Here is an 18,291-nt window from a genome sequence, read left to right as displayed (position 1 = left end):
GTTATTTCTGCTGCTTCATGTGAAACGAGGTGTGCCAGCAATAATACAATAATAGCGTCATGAAATAAAGTAATTATGGTATTAAGTCGAGTGAATACTGATTATTATTATTATTTTACTGTGAAATGTAACCAGGAACACCTAAAGATTGAAATGGACCATTCATTCTGCATTTTTAGGACGCTCTATACAAACTTTATGGCTATCCTTTAGGAACCTTAAAAGTAATTAAAAGTATTAATTAACTTGAATCCGCAGTGACTTGCAGGAGGGGGATTTTGGCTGGCTGTGGTGACCTCTAAAGCCGTCTTATTGGATATATTACACACTCAAAAAAAAAAAAAAAAAATCTACACAGTGGTATTTTCTGCTTACATTTTTAATTAAAATACGAATTTATCCACAGATTAAAAATGAAAGGCAGAAAAAGCAAAAAAAAATTAGCTACAATCAGGCACCAATGATACATGTTTTGTCATTATATTTTTTTAAACAATTGCGATAATGCAACAATAACATTATTCAATATTCATTTATCCAACTGAAGATGGGAAAAGGGTGCGGGGGGCAGATAATTAATGATTAAAGCCTCTCACAACCTCACAAGTGGATCTTAAAAAAGATCGGAGGGGGGAGGACGCAAATTGAGTCGGTGTGATTTTAAGCAAGTATATCTGAGCATAAATAACACCAAAAAAAAGCCAGATGTGTTGGACCTAGAGAAAGAGACAACATGTGGCCTGCAAAGAAGGAGTGTAAGAGTTATTAAGACAGCGGCTGCGCTGTTGGCGGACATGGCTTGGCGAGACCTTCCGGCACTTGGGATTGTGGGACTTTTACTGCAGAGGGGTGGGGTTTTGTTCGAGGGGGGCAAGAGCGGCACACTGAACACTACAATGGAGGAGAGAACCATAAAACATATCGAACATAGAGCGACTTCTCCACCTGCATTTTAAGGTCCGGGTGATAAGAAGTGGAGATTCGAAAAGGGAAGGCATGGAGGCACTGCACACTGGGGGTGGGGGTGATTGGGGTCAGTTGGGGCGGGGTTGGAGGGTGGGGGTGATATAGACCCTGTTTAAGACTTCGAGGACAGACGTGACGACGTCCTCGCATTTTACTGAAGCTTGACGGAGATGACAATCAGAACATGTAGTGTCCTCGTGCTGTCTTGTGACATTCATGCAGTATTAACACGTAAAAGCAAAGTACAGAAACCTCCCACTATTCGCAAATTCCCCTTATCGACTGTTTTGGGGGAAACCATCCTCCGTTATTCCCTGAAAAACTCACCTATTTGCGGTACCTCAGTGTATTTTGGTGGTCTTTCTGTAACGCCCTAATATGCCGGATTGGTGTGAGTTAATAGAGGCCAGTGATTCACAAAGTACCACAGGTCGTATGTAGGCTCCCTCTAGTGGTACATGAAAGAATCACTGAATTAAATATTCAAATTGTGCATAATGTTACAGTGTCTTACTATTTTTTTAATCCAGTATTGTACATTTGTTAAATACAGTGCAGTTGTATTTAATTTTTTAAGTACAATACATTTGCATTTAAGTGTCTGTTTTCAAAGATTTAGGTATAATTTCTATTTAACTTGAATGTGCAGTACATTATAATAATTTTATTATTGAAGTAAAGTTTTTTTAAATTGTCATAGTAATATTAAAAATACCTTTTATGAATCATTTTATTATTTAATTTTAGGTGAACCCTTAGGCCCACTACACCACTGTATTTTACTGTTGGTCACTATGGTGGTACTTGCAGAGCCAAGTATTTTTTAAAGGTGTTGTAAAAAGTTTGAGAATATAGGCAATAAGCATTTTTAGGGAGGCTATGCCCTACAAATAGTGGGGGATGACTGTCGTTGTCGGATGTAAACATTTGTCATTTGCTCCTCTTCTCTCCCCTCAGCGGATGTAGACGTCCCTGCCCCAGTCATCCTGGTTCTTGTTGCGGCCCTTGTTGGCCCCCGTGTCCAGCGGCTCCTGGCAGTAGCGCTCCCTCAGCTTGGCTCGCCCGTGATGTTGCTGCCCTCCCTGACTGGGTGCTGGCGGCTGGTTCAGATTCTCTTGGTCCGGCTCAGCTCCCTCGTCTTCCCAGGACGCCTGGCGCCCGTGGTGATGCGCCAGGTGTAGGCGGCTGCCCCCTCCTCCGCCGCCTCCTCCGCGGTAAGGCTCTGGCTCCTCATAGGGGTCGGTCTCAATGTCCATGCAGGAGTCTCCGGCCTCGGTGTACGCCGAATCACGGCTGCCCTGCGTCTCCGAGTCGAAGGTGTCTTGCCGGGATAGGCCGCGGCCGCTGCCCCCTCGGGGTTGGCCGCGGGAGGAGCGCAGGTACGACTGTTGTTGTTGTTGATGGTGTTGCTGATGCTGAGGTTTTCCGCCCAGGTCGCCGTGGTATTCGCTCCCGCCGCACTCCGTCCCCTCCCGCTTGGGGGGCTCGCCGTGCACCAGGTTGGATCCCTGCGGTGAGTCAGGGGCGAGCCACGTGCACAGCAACCATGCAGAGACAAACAGTGTGAGTAGTTAGTTAATTAGTTAAGGGGAGCTGTGTTGGCACAAGGCATAAAGAAATTTTTACAGTGGAACCTCAAAAGCTCATTTTTACAGTGGAACCTCAAAAGCTTACTTTGCTGCTCCCTCTGGTGTGCTTGCCTTGGCCACCGGGAGGCAGTATCATAAAGTCATGCAGACACCGACGAAGAAGAATAGCAATTCTTCTACTACAACTGTAAGTGACCCAGTAAAATGCTGTAATGTTAATAATTTTTCATAGCGGGTATTGTTAGATTATCGATCTAGATATTTGCATCACTATTTGTGTTCAAATACATTGCTTGTTCATTGCTTAAAAGGCTTTAAAACCGCAACCATCGATGCTAACCATTAGCATGTCATGCCATTTTTAAAATTCTACCTTCGCATTAAGCTCGCGAGTAGCTCTTAAGTCAACATTGTTTGTTTTGTAAATAAACAATGTGTAATTCTCGAGTGGCAATAAACAGCTTCAAGCCTCTTTTTTTGATGAAATGTTCACTGTCTGCCAAACTGCTGCTTATTGTCAAATAAGTTGAATTGAGTTCACTGGCTGCAGGAAGGCTCGTATCCTGCAAAATTTCTTGCTAATTTTGGTCACTCCTATCTTAAGGTACCACTTTCAACCTAACAATCAAATGTAGGGGCAATTGTGTAATATAATAGTATTATGAGGTAATTACACATAGACGGTTTTCAGTCATAACGACTCTTTTGAGGGAAACCATAACTAAAACATGGCCTGCGACCAAAATGAATCAGACACTCCTGTTCAAAAGGATTAACTCCACAGGTGTCTATTGTGGCTATGGCGATAACTATAGAACCAGAAACAGTGCCATAGGAAGAGGTCTGGACATTACGAACGATGCAATTAATGCAATGACTCAATTGCATACAGGTAGGTAGGGCTGTGAAAAAAAAAATAATAATCGGCTAACTCAGCTAAGTGGACCACAAAAATAGGTTGACGGAAAAATGTCTGCCTTGAGGCAATAAAAAGTATTGATAAAAGCATATTTGTGCCACCCGGAACCAATTTGCGATGCCCGGAACCATTTGGCCAATGTCCATGTTTATCGTACGAACATTTATTGCAGGTGGACACATTGCTGGGCCAGTGGGAAAGGATTGCTCAAAACGACAATGCAGGAACTGCAAGTGATTTTTCAGACACTATTAGATCTGTAATGCAATGAAGTTGGGACGTTGTGTTATAAAATAAATAAAAACAGAATACAATTATTTGCAAATCATGTTCAACTTATATTTAATTGAATATTTAATTGAATGTGTTGCAGCCATAAAATTCTAAGTTAATGATTATTTGCTAAAAACAATAAAGCGTTTATTTTTATTTATATATTTATTTTTTTACCTAAAATGGTAATTGCTGGTGCGATAGTGCTAATGGCGGATGCTAACCATTTAGCAAAGGCTGATTTTGTTGTCTCAAATTCTGTACAGAGTTTATACCATACACTTAGTACCAACGTATGCACTTTTAAGGATAGAAGTTCAGTCCTCATAAATGAGAATAAAATGCATATTAGTAGTAAAATTAATAATAACTAAATAAAAATGGGGTGGGGTCAGTGGCGAAATAGCTATAGAATAATTGATTCTAAAAAGATTCGATAGTGACAGCCTACAGGTAGGTACACAGATTAATTTAAATTAACCAATGTAACTAGATGATCGCATTGGTTGACAAACACCTTCCTGTTCCCTTTCTTTATTATGTTTGTCAAATCTTCAAGGGTGAGTAGTTTTACTGTATTTTATTTTTACTTTACTTTATTTATTATACAGGGTTTAACCCAATTTTTACACTTGGATGGCAACTACAAATGTAATAAATAACTTGATCAAAACATACGTCAATAAACGTGCTACGATGGCAAGAGTTTGACTCTTGAACAGACTAATTAACTTTTTTTTTTTACATTCTTTCGTCGGGGTAAAATGGCATCACGGAGGGGATTGACTGCCTTATCATTTGTAAATGTGTATTGGTCTGACAACCTTGAACCTTTGAAGGATTGCGTTTCGACTTTGGAGGTTCCACTCGCACTCGTCTATACAAGGCTATAATGCTAAATTATGCTATTTAGCATATTTGCAGGTTAAAGTGCTGGTGTAAACATGCTCAAAACATCCATGAAAATATGCACGAAAGTGGTCAAAGCAAAGCGAAACACACCCAAGCAGTTCATCGACACAACAGTGTCACCCTCTGATTCAATCAGCTCTGAACAACAGACATGACTTGATAGCCCCCAGCCCCACCCTTTTATTGATTGATTTATTTCTTTTTTACACAAACTGTATAAGCCAGCATTATTCTACCTTTTGGTAGCAATTTTGCGGGGAACTCTGTGTGAAAATAGGATTTCTTTTTTTCCCCCATGGCTTTTGTGATTGTAAATTTCATAAACAGATTTGTTTGATTTGATAATTTGCTTTGATATATTGCAAAATAATTAATAACAGTTTTAGTTGTATTAAATAATTGGTCAATGAAGTATAATTCAATTATGTATGATAACATTTAAAAATTAGAATTAATTACTTGATATATTTTAAAAAAATGTTTTGCATAAAATACAAAAATTTACATTTTACAATGTTATCAATTTTTTATTTGTCGTCTGTTATTATTATTGTTTTTTCCAAACGTTCAAGATCAGAATGCAATCAATTATCCATCCATTTTATATCCTGCATATCCCGCCTTTAGTTATTAATTAAATTAATTACAAAGATAATTAAAATGTGAACAAATCATTATTATGTTACTTACATTAATGACAATTTTATTTGTGTATTTATTTAATTTATTTTATTTTATAGAAGATTTTCATACATTTGAACTTTTTTTTGTTGTTGCTTCCCCCCAATCTACAAATTACCTGGCTCATTTGTCCGTTTCAAAAATCAAATGTGGCACAAGTTTGCCCAGCGCGAGATATACAGTAGATTAAGGGAATCTTCATAGCCAGTAGATAAATCAACTCGGCATGCATTAGGTGCGTTATCAAAATGCATTTTTGGATTAGTGTTTTTTTTTTTCCCGGTTAAAAGACAGATTAGCAGCAGCCTGGACCAAACTGGGCGTCTTTTCCGACTGAGGAGGAGGCAGGCATGACTTGCTTTTTTTCAGGGGTGGCGCCATGGTAACAACGGGGGAGGACGGCAAACTGGAGAGTGGCTGGCGGAGGAAGGAGGCCACTGAGCTGACTAAAAGAGGACAGGGGATCTGGCCCTGTGCTGTTAATTGCAAAGACAAAGAGGAGGAAGGGTGGAGCCTTCTGGGTTTCTCCAGATTTCCACTTCAGGTGAGATGGTCTTAATTTAGCAGGTCACGTGTCTGTGTATTTTTTTTTTTTTTTTTTAACACAAGTTCCTTCTCACATGTTCAGCCAGCCACAGAGTCTGACTCCTGGACTGACTTAGAGGGCGTGCTCTTCCTCTTTGCCCTCGGTGGCGTGGCCGTCCATGTCCGGCCATAGATCCATGTTCCTGCGTAGCGAGGTGAGCACCTGTACCTGCAGGTTGGAGACAGGCTCGGGCGAGGCGGCCAACGCGGCCGTGGCCATGGTGCGGTTGAGCAGCGGGTTGGGTGGGTTGCTGCTGGGCGGGTGTGTGGCCTTCCAGTAGGCCTCCAGGTAGTCGGCCAGGTGCTCGCAGGCGTCTTCCAGCTGGTTCTCATCCAGAATTATGTCAAACAGCTCCTGCGCATGCAGAGGATGCCAACATTGCATTAGAGGCAAGTGGAGCAGTGACCCATTAGATCTAGTTACAGTGAATGCTCCGAAATGGTTTATAATTGCAGATAGATGGTGGCAAAGCACTATTTTTTGGTCGAACTGAAACCCCTCAATGAACTAGTAGTAGTTTCTTGACCCCAAGAGGACACAACATGGCAGCAAAGCACTCTTTTTTTCTAAATTAAACTCCTTAACTCACTTCAACATAGTTCCTAGACACCAAGATGCCACAAGGTGATGACAAAGCATTATCTTTGTCTAACTGAAACTCCTCAACTCCACAATAATTCTTTCCCACAAGATGATGGAAAATGGATGGATGGATGGTTATATACATAAAACACATTTTGGATAAAAATGATGCTTTTTGTAGGACAGCTGCAATATTTATTTAAGACAGAGTAGTGATTTAATTACAGAATTAATAGACGTTAATGAATTTTAAGATTCAGTTCCATGCAACGGCGGCACGGTGAACGACTGGTTAGCACATCTGCCTCACAGTTCTGAGGACTGGGGTTCAAATCCCGGCCCCGCCTGTGTGAAGTTTGCATGTTCTCCCCGTGCCTGCGTGGGTTTTCTCCAGGCACTCCGGTTTCCTCCCACATCCCAAAAACATGCATTAATTGAAGATTCTAAATTGCCCGTAGGTGTGAATGTGAGTGCGAATGGTTGTTTGTTTCTATGTGCTCAGCGATTGGCTGGCAGGGTATACTCCGCCTTTCGCCCAAAGATAGCTGGGATAGGCTCCAGCACCCCCGCGACCCTAGTGAGGAGAAGCGGAATGGAAGCTGAGTTCCACGCAACTCGTATACACAAAGAAAGGACAGGGAGAGGATGCAGGAACACAGTCAAATTGATACATACATACTATAAGTAAATGGCACTATATGCACAAAAAAACATTTACTTTCACCATGGAGACTGAATTTTGCTTATTAGTGATGTTACAATCAGCACAATTTAGAAGGGCTTGCTCACATACACATTCTCAGAAATAGGCAGCTCACAAAAGTTACTTGGTTGTTTAATTTCACACTTGATGAGTGGGCAAGCACTCCAGAGACCCAACTATTTGTCTACAAGCAATTAAAAAGTCAATTTTCCGTAAGATGTCACCTTAAATACGTTTGCGTTAAACCAACAAAATGCAATTTAGTGCAACTGGTTGAAAAAAGACAATTCAGGGCAATGAATCTTTGTTGCTATGCCTTCTAGCTAAGATTTTAGCTATAGAAGATAAATTAAATATAAGACTTACAGGGGGGCATTGAGCCAACTTGTCAGCTGCCACCATTTGCACGTTGAGGTGTTTGGCTTGGGACTTCCCCCTGGATTTGATGAGCCTCTGCAGAACCTGGAATCCATTTACAATACAAAACAAATGGTGAGACTAGTGAACATTTAAATCCTTTGTAATGCACTTGCTGAAATACTATAATATAAATTTCAACCCTACACATTTTAACCCTATAAAATACTAAAGAAAAAAAATCCAATTCATAGACTGTCCCCTCACTTTCACTCAGTTTCTACAGGTTTTGTAGGTATAACATAGGCACTCTCACCACACTCCAATTGCACTGCCCGTTTCACTCCCCTTGACTTCTACTGTTCTTGTCCAACCACCAGTCCGGGCTGCAAACCATTTGATACCAGTAAAAATGTGCTTATGTGATTGTGACTATGTAAATTATAAACGTCTAAAGGGGCAGACTGTGAGTGAGGGGATATCCAAGAAATAATCATAAGTTATTTGTCGCAATGAGCGAGTGGCCCCAGACCCAGCGAATAAGTCCCAGGGGTGTGTGTCTGCGGACACATGCAAGTGAATTGACACCGTTTCGCATGCACAATGACTGTCAGAAGTGTCCTGTAATTGCTGTGCCAGCACCGCGGGGGCTGAGGACCCCACCCCACCCAATCGAGAGGCGGGGTCGGGCCCAGGAGTCCACCTGAGAGCGGCCCAGTGGACAGGACACGTCCCACAGCGAGGGATCCAGGGCGGCACACAGGCCCCAGCGAGGTGCCCTGAAAACCCGCCACGCGGAGGAGGCCGCAGGGACCCAGTGCCAACCCCCTACTTTTTTCTTTACCACTTTTAATTTACAGGCCGACTATTAACGATGTCTCGGCATATACTGTACACTAGGCAGAGGTGGAAAGTACTCACGGTCTGTACTTTAGTAGAAGGACAGAAACTGGAGTGAAAATATACTGCACTAATATGAGTAAAATTACCAATTCAACTCCTTTACCAAGTCTGTATAATCGAGTAAATACCTCCAATACACTAACAAAGGACTTCCCACCACTGACCTTAGGTGATGCTATCTTGATGTAGACGATGATGGGAGCCAGCGAGGTCTTGGCCAGCTGAGACGGGTGGTTGATGGTGTCGGCGTCCAGGGCCACCAGCTGCAGCGTGCGGGCCAGCTCAAAGATGCGCTCGATCTCGCTCTGAACCTCAGCTACACGGAGAGGAGAAGCAGTGAGTCAATGAAAAGTCATACATGACAAGGACTTTTTTGTCTAACTTCTAGGTTAGTACAAGATCATGCAAGGAAAACCCAGTGTGAACTGGCTCAGATCACACGTTCAGTTCCATTTATGCGCAGCTAAATGGAACGGTGCACAGCATTCTCATTCTGTCGCCTCCCAAACAATAAGGAAGTCCTCATGTTCTTGTTCTCTTCTTTAATAAAAATAGTAAAAAAAATATGAGAGAAGGAGGCACTTGAAGAATGAGATGCCATAATAATATGGGCACACATTCTCGTTAACATGACACAGAAGCCAAAGAAAAAAAAGTTGTAGATTAGTGCTGTTAGAGCTAACGGGCACTGCAGCAATTACAGTGGCTATAAAAAGTCTTCACACCCCATTTCAAATCCAGGCTTTTGTGATATTAAAAAAAAATACTCAGATGAATCATTTAAAAACATTCTCCACCATGAATGCGGCCTGTAACAATATGCTGTACAATTCAATCCCCCCAAAAATATTTTTGAAGAGGGGAAGTAAAAATAAATAACTGAGATAATGTGGTTGGAGAAGTGGGCTGTTGTGCACACCCTCATCTAACTGGGATGTGACGGTGTTTAACATTAACCAATCACATTCAAACTCATGTTAAATGAGAGTCAGCAAACAACCTGCCCCAATCCAACATGTCTCTGATTAACACCAAATAATGTTCTTATGTTCCATTAGGCTTTTCTTGACATTCTGCGCTTTGTGGTAGGTATGGTGTTCTTTTGCTGATGAACATTGTTGTGTTTGCGCTAAACATTTTGGAAATATGGCCATAAAGTTCAACCTTGGTTTCATCAAAGCATACATTTTCAAACATGTACTTGGTTGAGATTTTGGTTAAAAAAAAAAAAAAGTCAGGAAAAGCGTACAAGAAAAGCTGCACTTTATTCTGAGTTAATCAGAGTCACTTGAAATGGCAGCAGTCGTTTGCTGATTCACATTTAACAGTTCACCTGTGAGTGGTTAATTCTGAACACAGCCACATCCAAGACATAAAAGGGTGTGCACACTTCTGCAACCACATAATTTCTTTTTTTTTTTTTAAATAATTTTTACTCCTCCTCTCAAAAAGATGAAAACATTTTTTTAAATTGAGTTTTAGAGCTTAAATGTCACATTAATGGTGGAAAAACTATTGAAATTGTCTTTGTTTACTAAAACATGTTTGGTTCATTCATGAGTCTAAACTGTCTGTTGTGCCTACTTTTTTTCTTTTCAGTGTCTAAATTGTCCATTGGCATGAACGTGAGCGTGACAGTCCTGTGATTGACGGCTGGTCCAAACCGTACTGTGCTGATCTGAATGGCACTGTTGTACTTGGTCGAAATGCAGCTAAAGTTGTCATCAAGCGTGGTGCCCCTAGCAGCGATAGCGCTACTGAGGGCGGAAGTGGAGGCAAGGCTTCCATTAACCTCCGTACACGCACGCCCACACACACACGGACGCAAACACTCATTGGTTGCAAATTGAAGTGAGAAGCTTGCCCGCTGCTATTCCTGGACTTTCCGCAGCAGCTCCACGAGGACCATCTAAAGTTCTTCCACCCTCACATAAAGTGGAGAGCGGCATGAGAGTATCGGTTTGCCTCTCCGGTTTGGCTCACGCTCGAAGAGAGCAGCTCACGGCCTTTCTGCCCTCCCACGGATACGCGTTTTGGTTTCATAACACTTTTTCGGGGGGTGGTAGTCTTTATTGGTTGCTACAGACTGTCACACAGTGAGGTATGAGGAGCAGCAGACCAGGCAAGCAGACGGGCAAATAAAGCGTGGAGGATGGGTGAGAGTCAGGAGGAAAAGGGGCAGAGGGTGGGCAGAAGGAGGATGCATACATACCCAGTACATCTGATTCAAGAAAGGGTGGAGGAGCGGTGAAGAATATGATGAGGAAGGTGGGAGGAAGAGGAAACATGGGTGCAGAAGGGTAGAGAGACAGGATGAAAAGAGGTCAGACTCAGGAAGTTGGAAAGAAAATTAATGACGAACAATTTTGTTATGTTCGGATTCATGGTCCTGAGTACTTGAATTACATTTTGATACTTTAAATATCCTTAAACTGACTGTTATATTAATTACTCAATATGTTCCCACATCAGTTTGACCCAGTGAGGGCCTGATGAATCCAACACAACTGAAAAACTCTGGAAAATCCAGAGATACAGCGATACGGGCTCACGCAACTCCATAGCTGCGCCTAGAAATTCTGTCCATGAAGGTTATGAACAAAATTGGCGGGGTCTAACCCTTATTGGAAATCTGACTTACAGCTTGTCAATGCGGGCCAAAGTGGACACGATCAAACGATCTCTCCAAGTCCATAGAGCAAATGTAGACTAGTTGGGTGAACTCTCACCCCCTCCAGGACCCTGAGGTTCGATTGTCTAACATATTGTCCTCTGCAGAAACCCAGAATAGACCTTAAATGGGAGGTTGAGGAACGTGATTCTCCTGTAGTTGGAACACACCTTCCGGTCCACTTTCTTTATAAGGGGGATCACTGTCCCAGTCTGCCAATCCAAAGGCACTGTCACCGATGTCCACGCGATGTGAAGGGTGTCGAGGTGCTCCACTGTTCCACAACCAGGACGAAAACCACACTGCTCTTCTGAATCCGAGGTTCGATTTTCTGACAGACTGTCTTCTCCAGGAACACCGAATAGACCTTACAAGGGAGGTTGAGGAGTGTGATTCTCCAAAGGGGCACCATCACGACAATCTGCTAATCCAGATCCACTGTCCCCGATGTCCATACATTATTGCAGATGTGTGTCAACCAAGACAGACAACCCCACAACATCATGAGCCTTGAGGAACTCCTGGTGGAACTCATCAACCCCTGAGGCCCTGCAACAAAGGAGCTTTTTAAACACCTTGGCAACCTCATCCCCGGAGACTGGAGAGCCCACCTGAGAGTCCCTAGAATCTGCTTCTTTTTGGGAAGGCATGTCAGTGGAATTGAGGACCAACCCAATGTCCTGAATCTCCACTAGACACAGTGTTGTTGGTGCACTGCATCCCCCTCCTTGTCCATCAGATGGTGGACCAGAATTTCCTCTAAGCAGTCTGGAAATTGTTTCCCATGGCCTCGCCAAACTACTCAAATGCCTGGATTTATGCCATGGCGACCGCTAAAAATCGCATTATGGTTGTTCTCCAGCTGCCTCCAGAGTTCCACAAGCCGAAAAGGCCCGATAGTACTCCTGGGTTCAAGGATTACCGCCGCAACAGGTACCGACTACTTTACAGTCACAGCTCCAGTCGGCCACCCTCACAACGGAGGCACGGAACATAGCCCATTCTGACTCAATGTCCCCCAGCCTGACCAACATCTACATCCATGTATCATTCACTCTTTCCGTTTTCAGTTGATAATCAAAATATATATATATATATTTTTTTAAAGTGACTGGTTATTTAATCTAACACAAAAACTGAAAAAGGCCTGATTTTCATGTTTTAATCTTAGGCTCAGATATAAAAATGGAAAAATAGGCCACACGACTTAATTTGATTTTAATATTTAATAGGTTGGGTTTACATGACAATCAGTTTGGACCATGATCACGATCCACCAAATGAGCCAACAGCCATATTATATCAAGGACAAACGTGTGTATGTGTGAGGGGGAGGGGGGAGGGGGGGGGGGGGGGCTTACCCAGGCTAGAGCGGGTGCTGGAGCGCTCGATAATGGTATGTTTGCTGGGGTTATTGAGGACCGAGCGCTTGGCCAGCGAGATGTCTGCTGTTACCCGCGTAATGGATATCCTGCAAAAAGGAAGCAGCGCATCAACTCGGTCGGTTTGAAAAATAAAAATAAAAAATACATATGAACGGCGGCGAGGTGCCACTTACCTTCCCTCGAACTTGTGTTTCAGGAAATCAAAGAGAGCCTTCTGCATCATGTCTGTCACCTGCAGAGTGGACGATTATATTGACACTGTCAGAGAGGTACTTTCAACAGTTACAGGACACACATTACACCTATCCAAATATGCAGACAAAAGTGTTGGGACTGCTAATGCCTCACTGCACCAATACAACTGCGGACAGAGGTATTGGGACACGTGGTCGTCACAACAAGTGCTGGGACAGATCAATGTAACATCCATCTGTCTACATGTATACAATACACACAATCATATACAAACAATCGATGTTATATGTACCTATACTGTTTAAATATGTGGGCAAACGTATTGGGACCTATGGTCAGCACACCAATACTAACATAGACAAAATATTTGGGGTATATGAATGTTCGTCCCACACAAATGTAGACAAAAGTATTGGGACGCTTGGTAAGTACATCGATGCAAACATATAGACATAAATATTGGGACACATGGCATACTGTTGCAAATATGTGGACGAAAGTATTGCGACACATGGTCGTCATGGACAAAAGTACTGCGGTATATGGTGTTACGTTACACTGATGCAAATGTGGACACAAGTACAGTATTGGGACTCGTGGTCGTTCCACCTGCAGGAAGTGAAAAGTGGAGTTTGTCCCAATTCTTTTGCAGCTATGGCAACTTCCGCCCTTGTGGGAAGCTTTTCTTTTTATACAATTAGAGTGTAAATCAAAACTGAGCATTTTCGTAGTCCAGGTCGAAAGTCTCGTATTGGATCTTATGAAATGGTGTACCTAATGAAGTGTCCTGTGAGCGCGCTCACCTCGTAGCCTTTGAGTGATGGTCCGACCAGGATGATGGGTCTCATGGAAGGAACCACGTCATAGGGAGGCACATGCTCCATCTGTGAGAAGGGACACACATCTTTTACTTCACTCATAAAAGGACTTGTGGCTACATCCTTCCTGTCTGAGAGCAGTCTAATCAATACATGGTGCGCTTTTATCATTATTTAATGACTACGTGAGTCACTTTCACACACATTACAGGAACTTCTATTCCTCTGCTGTCTCACTCAATTAAAGTCTGCAAAATTATGCCCAGAGTGCCAGGGGAGCCGGTTTTTACACTCACGGGGCACATCATAAGGTACCCCTGCAAAAAGTAAGGCAATCCAATATAAGAGCTGAATCAAAATTTCCCAAGAATGTTTTTTTTTTTTTTTATCGTTATTACAGTGTAAGACTGCAACTACATCATACTAAGAGATAATCAAGGCTTCAGACTGCATAAAATGTAAAGATAAAACTGTACATATTGGCGCGTCACTGTACATGCATGTGCCTTCAAGAGGCGGGGCCTGGTGGGTTGGCGTGTGATGTCGTTGAGGCTGCGTGTGACTGAGTGTGAGATGTGGCTGACAGCAGCGTCTGTGTGCATGTACTCATGGTGTTGATGCATTTTACTGTCTCCCTGGCGATCGATCAATGAATGACTGAAAATCTGCGCCTGCCTGGGGCTCTCCTTTCTCACATGCTCGGGCATTACATTAAGTATGTATACTGTGAAAACCCATAAAATATGGTCATGATCATTTAAAAATCTGCAATACAATCAGGCTGCAAACCATGAACCATGATGTTGCAGCGCAACACTGTAAAGAAAGATTTTTTGATACAGTTGTGGTATTGAATGGGTTGCAAAACTGTTGTAAAAAGTAACGGTGCATACAAGCATGTTTGCGCTCTGGTCTGTATTTTCCTAGAAAGTGCATCCGCGGCGGGGCGCAATTGCCGGTGGACCCTGATTTTTGTACAAGTACGAGACTCGCTGCGTATACAGAGGAAAATCGATGAAACGGACTAATAGGGGCGGTATTGTATTGTATTTGGACACATTGTTTGGTCCCAACGGTCCGTTTTATATGAGGTTCCACTGTAATTGCCAATTTGGCAGACCGGTATATACCAAGGTGGGTGTTCGGGTGCAGCGAGGGTGTGTCCTTGGAAGTGCGCCTGGTGGAGTGACAATTTGGTGGCAGAAAGTCGCTCTAAACTCACGCCTGCTCAGACCACATCAGACCACATCTAAATCGTAAATAAAAGGTAGGCCGCTGGTCTAATGTGATTTTGGTGAATTTGATCGGGGCACAGGCAGACAGACACTGAGCATGGCGGACATACCTAGGATGCCAGCGGATATCACTACCTCATTCTGGATACCCGCTTACACTGTCTGTTGCAACACTGGCCAGAGGTGACAATGCTCCACTCATGCAAGATCACTGCAATTCTGCGTCGTACTCTTGCGCACATGACGTCTCCATCAAAACTGTTAGTTGCACATTTAAAGGGACTAAGAAGGGCTGCTTTAAATGGCAGTGAATAAAGTTGGCTGTAAACACTCCCTGAGTGGAGCATTCTGCCCACCATCAGATTCACTAGGCTGCGTTTGACTACGAAATTACCAACACCGGTCTAATGCGCCTCTGACACACAGTTGCGTCGGCTGCCATGCAGGGTTTATGCTGTTCACGAAAATAGGGGACTCTCTGTCAAAGCAATGAAAAAAAAATGTAAAAATACATTAAGCCTTCAACATGTATACGCAATGCCCACAGACAGATGATCCACGCTTTAAGCTTATTCTTACGTTGTGACTCAGGACAAGTATGATTCATCCATATAAGCGCTTTCCCTCAAAAATGTCACCCCATGTCCCCCCCCCCCCCCCAACCAAGACAGTCCAGTATACATAGTGACTGCAGGAAATCTGTATTCCCATTATACCGCCTCTTTGTATTAAAAGGCATTTACATTATATTATATTATATTACATAAATCTCCTTCAGCCTCATTTGCATCTACACAGGCTATAAATACATATTTTAAAAGGCTCCTAATGGCTCTCGTCTGCACAGGGCCAGTGCTGGAGTGGTGTACATAACAGCGGTGTATTAATAGTGTTAGCACAGTGCACAGTAGACTACGCGGTGTCAGGTACGGTGTACAGTAACGTGGTCTGCTCCATTGGCGCGTTTACATGTGTTTGTACTTCAGTGATCTGCTTTTCCATTAAATGTTGAGCTTCCAGAATCTCTGCTCTGCGTGTTATCTCTGCACCATGCCTCCATTTTGCTGAATTATGACTACAGTATGTGTGGTTTTGTACATCTCAGAGAGAAAGAGAGAGGGAAAAATTCTACCTTTACAAAGATAATATTGTACATTTTGGGTGATCATTTCACAATAGCGACAAGATTATGGTCGCACTACTTTATAAGAAGAGCTGTTGTTATTTAAGTCACTTTATTCAACTACAAGCGTGTGTCCAAATATTAGAAACCATTCCACAAGCACAGTAATGAGCATATTTTTAATTGAATACTAGAAGCTCTCAGACTGGATCTCATTAAAATCCCCCTAATGTTGTGGCCACTTTTAAATGTTAATGTGGCGATATTTCTGTCTGCTTATTATGTTCAAACAAATCCGACCATGGGGTCTCCATCTCTCACTTTCGTCGCAAATGAAGATGAAGGCGTCGTGATGCATCAATGGACATGCACCTGCGGCGTCGTTATGGCTGCAAGGTGTCGTGAGGCTTGGCAGGTGATGCATTTGAATTAATATTTGGCTGTGTTCGGATTGGGATTTCCCCATTTTGTTGTGCTGTTTGAGTAGTGTTCCAAAACTACAGTAGTTTTCATTTGACTGACACGTGAACTCTGTATAATGTATATAGTTCATTACAGTGAACCCCCGCTATATCGCGGTTTGTCTTTTGGGCCCCTGCTATACAGTGGTACCCCGCATACAGTATTCGCGGCTCGGCATTTGCGGATTCACTTATTTGCAGATTTTTGGAGGGGACCATATCCCCCATTATAACCAACGCTTATTTGCGGTATTTTTTTCCCAATCCCCTGCTTAATATCTTTTTTTTAACCCTATTCTCCGCTTATTTGCGTTATGTTTCGGGGGGGGGGGGGGGAATTATTGAACCCCCCTTTTTTTTCCATGGCAGTTAATAAGATAAATCTTGATTTACAGATTTTCACCATTCGCTGTGGGGCCCGGTCCCTATGCCCGGGCGAATAGCGGGGGTTCACTGTATTGCAGATGTTTTAAAGATTGTTTATTTTTTGTGCCGCACCATGCATGATGTACTGTAGATGCAGCGTAATTAAGAGGAGTGAAGAAGAAGAAGAAGCAGAGAAGGTCCTCAGTAAAGAGAATATAGGCCTGTGAAAAACATTGTACTCTATGGTCAGGCATGGGGAGTAACAGAATACATGTAACATAATCAGATCTAAACAGGATTAAAAAAAAATTTAACTGTAATCCGTTACAACAAAAAAAAATCAGATTACAGGTGCATTTATTTAAAAAAATTATTATTTTCCATTTTAATGCGGTGAGAGAGAATCCGGTAAAAAAAAAAAAAAAAAAGAGAGAGACTGAGAAGCCGGTTGTTGATTTGAGCTCGGCCACTTTCAAACCAGCTGGCAACCTTTTCCGAGTTATCAGTGCAACAGCCAACAAGTGGATAAATTGTCACAATAATATAGCTCAATGGGCACCGTGCCTCCACTCACGTGGTCGTTGCCACGATATTGTGAGCAAACCAAGTGATCATTATTGCCACTTGGGCCGCGGGAGCTCACATTATGTTGACGAGGTAAGCAATTGCTCGTCGCCGGGAAAGTTATAGTTAGCCGTTCAAGCAAATGACACAGGCTGCCACTGTATGGTCATGTTGGCTTCCTAAAAGCAGCCAATTTCAGAGGGGATGAATTGGAGCAAGTGGTGAGGTGACTGTTTGCACCGTATTCACTACTCAGAGCACTTATTCATTTTAAATAACATTTACAAAGAAAAGTGTGAGCAGTCAAAGTCATCCAGACTGCTAGTGGCTTATGGGGGATCTATTAGCGGGCTCGGCCCCCGCCTGCACATCCACCTTGTAAGTAAATGCTTCACCATCACGTGAAAACTCAGCTTTACTATTTAAACAACATATTACCACTATCAGCTGCTAAACTTTTTTTTTTTTTCCTGGTTGACGTCACGAATGATCCTAATCCTATCTTTGTCATTGTATCATCGCCATCATATCAAAATGAGCGGGAAAGGAGGTTGTGTGTGTGTTTACACGCGTGTGTGCAAAGCTTAATTTGTCCTCTCTTTTTCCATTTCACTCATTATAACAACACTAAGTCATGTGGTAAGGTTTAACTTTACAAAGCTACCAAATTCAATTTCCTTCACAGGATCAATATAGTATCGATCGATTGATCTATCTGTCTGTCTATTGATCATCCAATCCGTTCGTCCATCTGTCCATGTTTTAATATGTTTAAATGTGTTTATTTATTTTAATGTTTTACATGGTCTCTCTATATCGCAGTTTTTCACCTACGGGCAGGTCTACAATGTGTCCTCCATGATAAACCCCGGTTCCCTGTATAGTGATTAGGGAGTATGGAATGAGTGAATGATTCCCAATGTAGCTTTTGACTCTTAATAGAGGCAATGCTAAAAAAAAATGGCCCATTTTTAAAAATCCCTACGGTAAGGATGAGGATGT

General features: G+C 42.6%; 1 protein-coding gene across 1 annotated transcript in view; it reads right to left on the bottom strand.

The window, feature by feature from the left end:
- Positions 1 to 929: 929 nt before the first annotated feature.
- cacnb1 (calcium channel, voltage-dependent, beta 1 subunit) overlaps positions 930 to 18,291 on the bottom strand; it is a 37,417-nt gene continuing 20,055 nt past the window's right edge. The window contains exons 8-14 of the mRNA XM_061700945.1: positions 13,526 to 13,606; positions 12,701 to 12,759; positions 12,504 to 12,613; positions 8,636 to 8,787; positions 7,578 to 7,673; positions 6,095 to 6,280; positions 930 to 2,474 (exon numbers count right to left, since the gene is read on the bottom strand). Of these exons, the coding sequence (XP_061556929.1) occupies positions 1,920 to 2,474; positions 6,095 to 6,280; positions 7,578 to 7,673; positions 8,636 to 8,787; positions 12,504 to 12,613; positions 12,701 to 12,759; positions 13,526 to 13,606 (1,239 nt within the window). The 3' untranslated portion in view covers positions 930 to 1,919. The remainder of the gene's footprint in view (positions 2,475 to 6,094; positions 6,281 to 7,577; positions 7,674 to 8,635; positions 8,788 to 12,503; positions 12,614 to 12,700; positions 12,760 to 13,525; positions 13,607 to 18,291) is intronic.

This window comes from Phycodurus eques, chromosome 16 (genome assembly GCF_024500275.1).
Source record: "Phycodurus eques isolate BA_2022a chromosome 16, UOR_Pequ_1.1, whole genome shotgun sequence".
NCBI lineage: Eukaryota > Metazoa > Chordata > Actinopteri > Syngnathiformes > Syngnathidae > Phycodurus > Phycodurus eques.
This window is presented reverse-complemented; position numbering and strand designations above follow the sequence as displayed.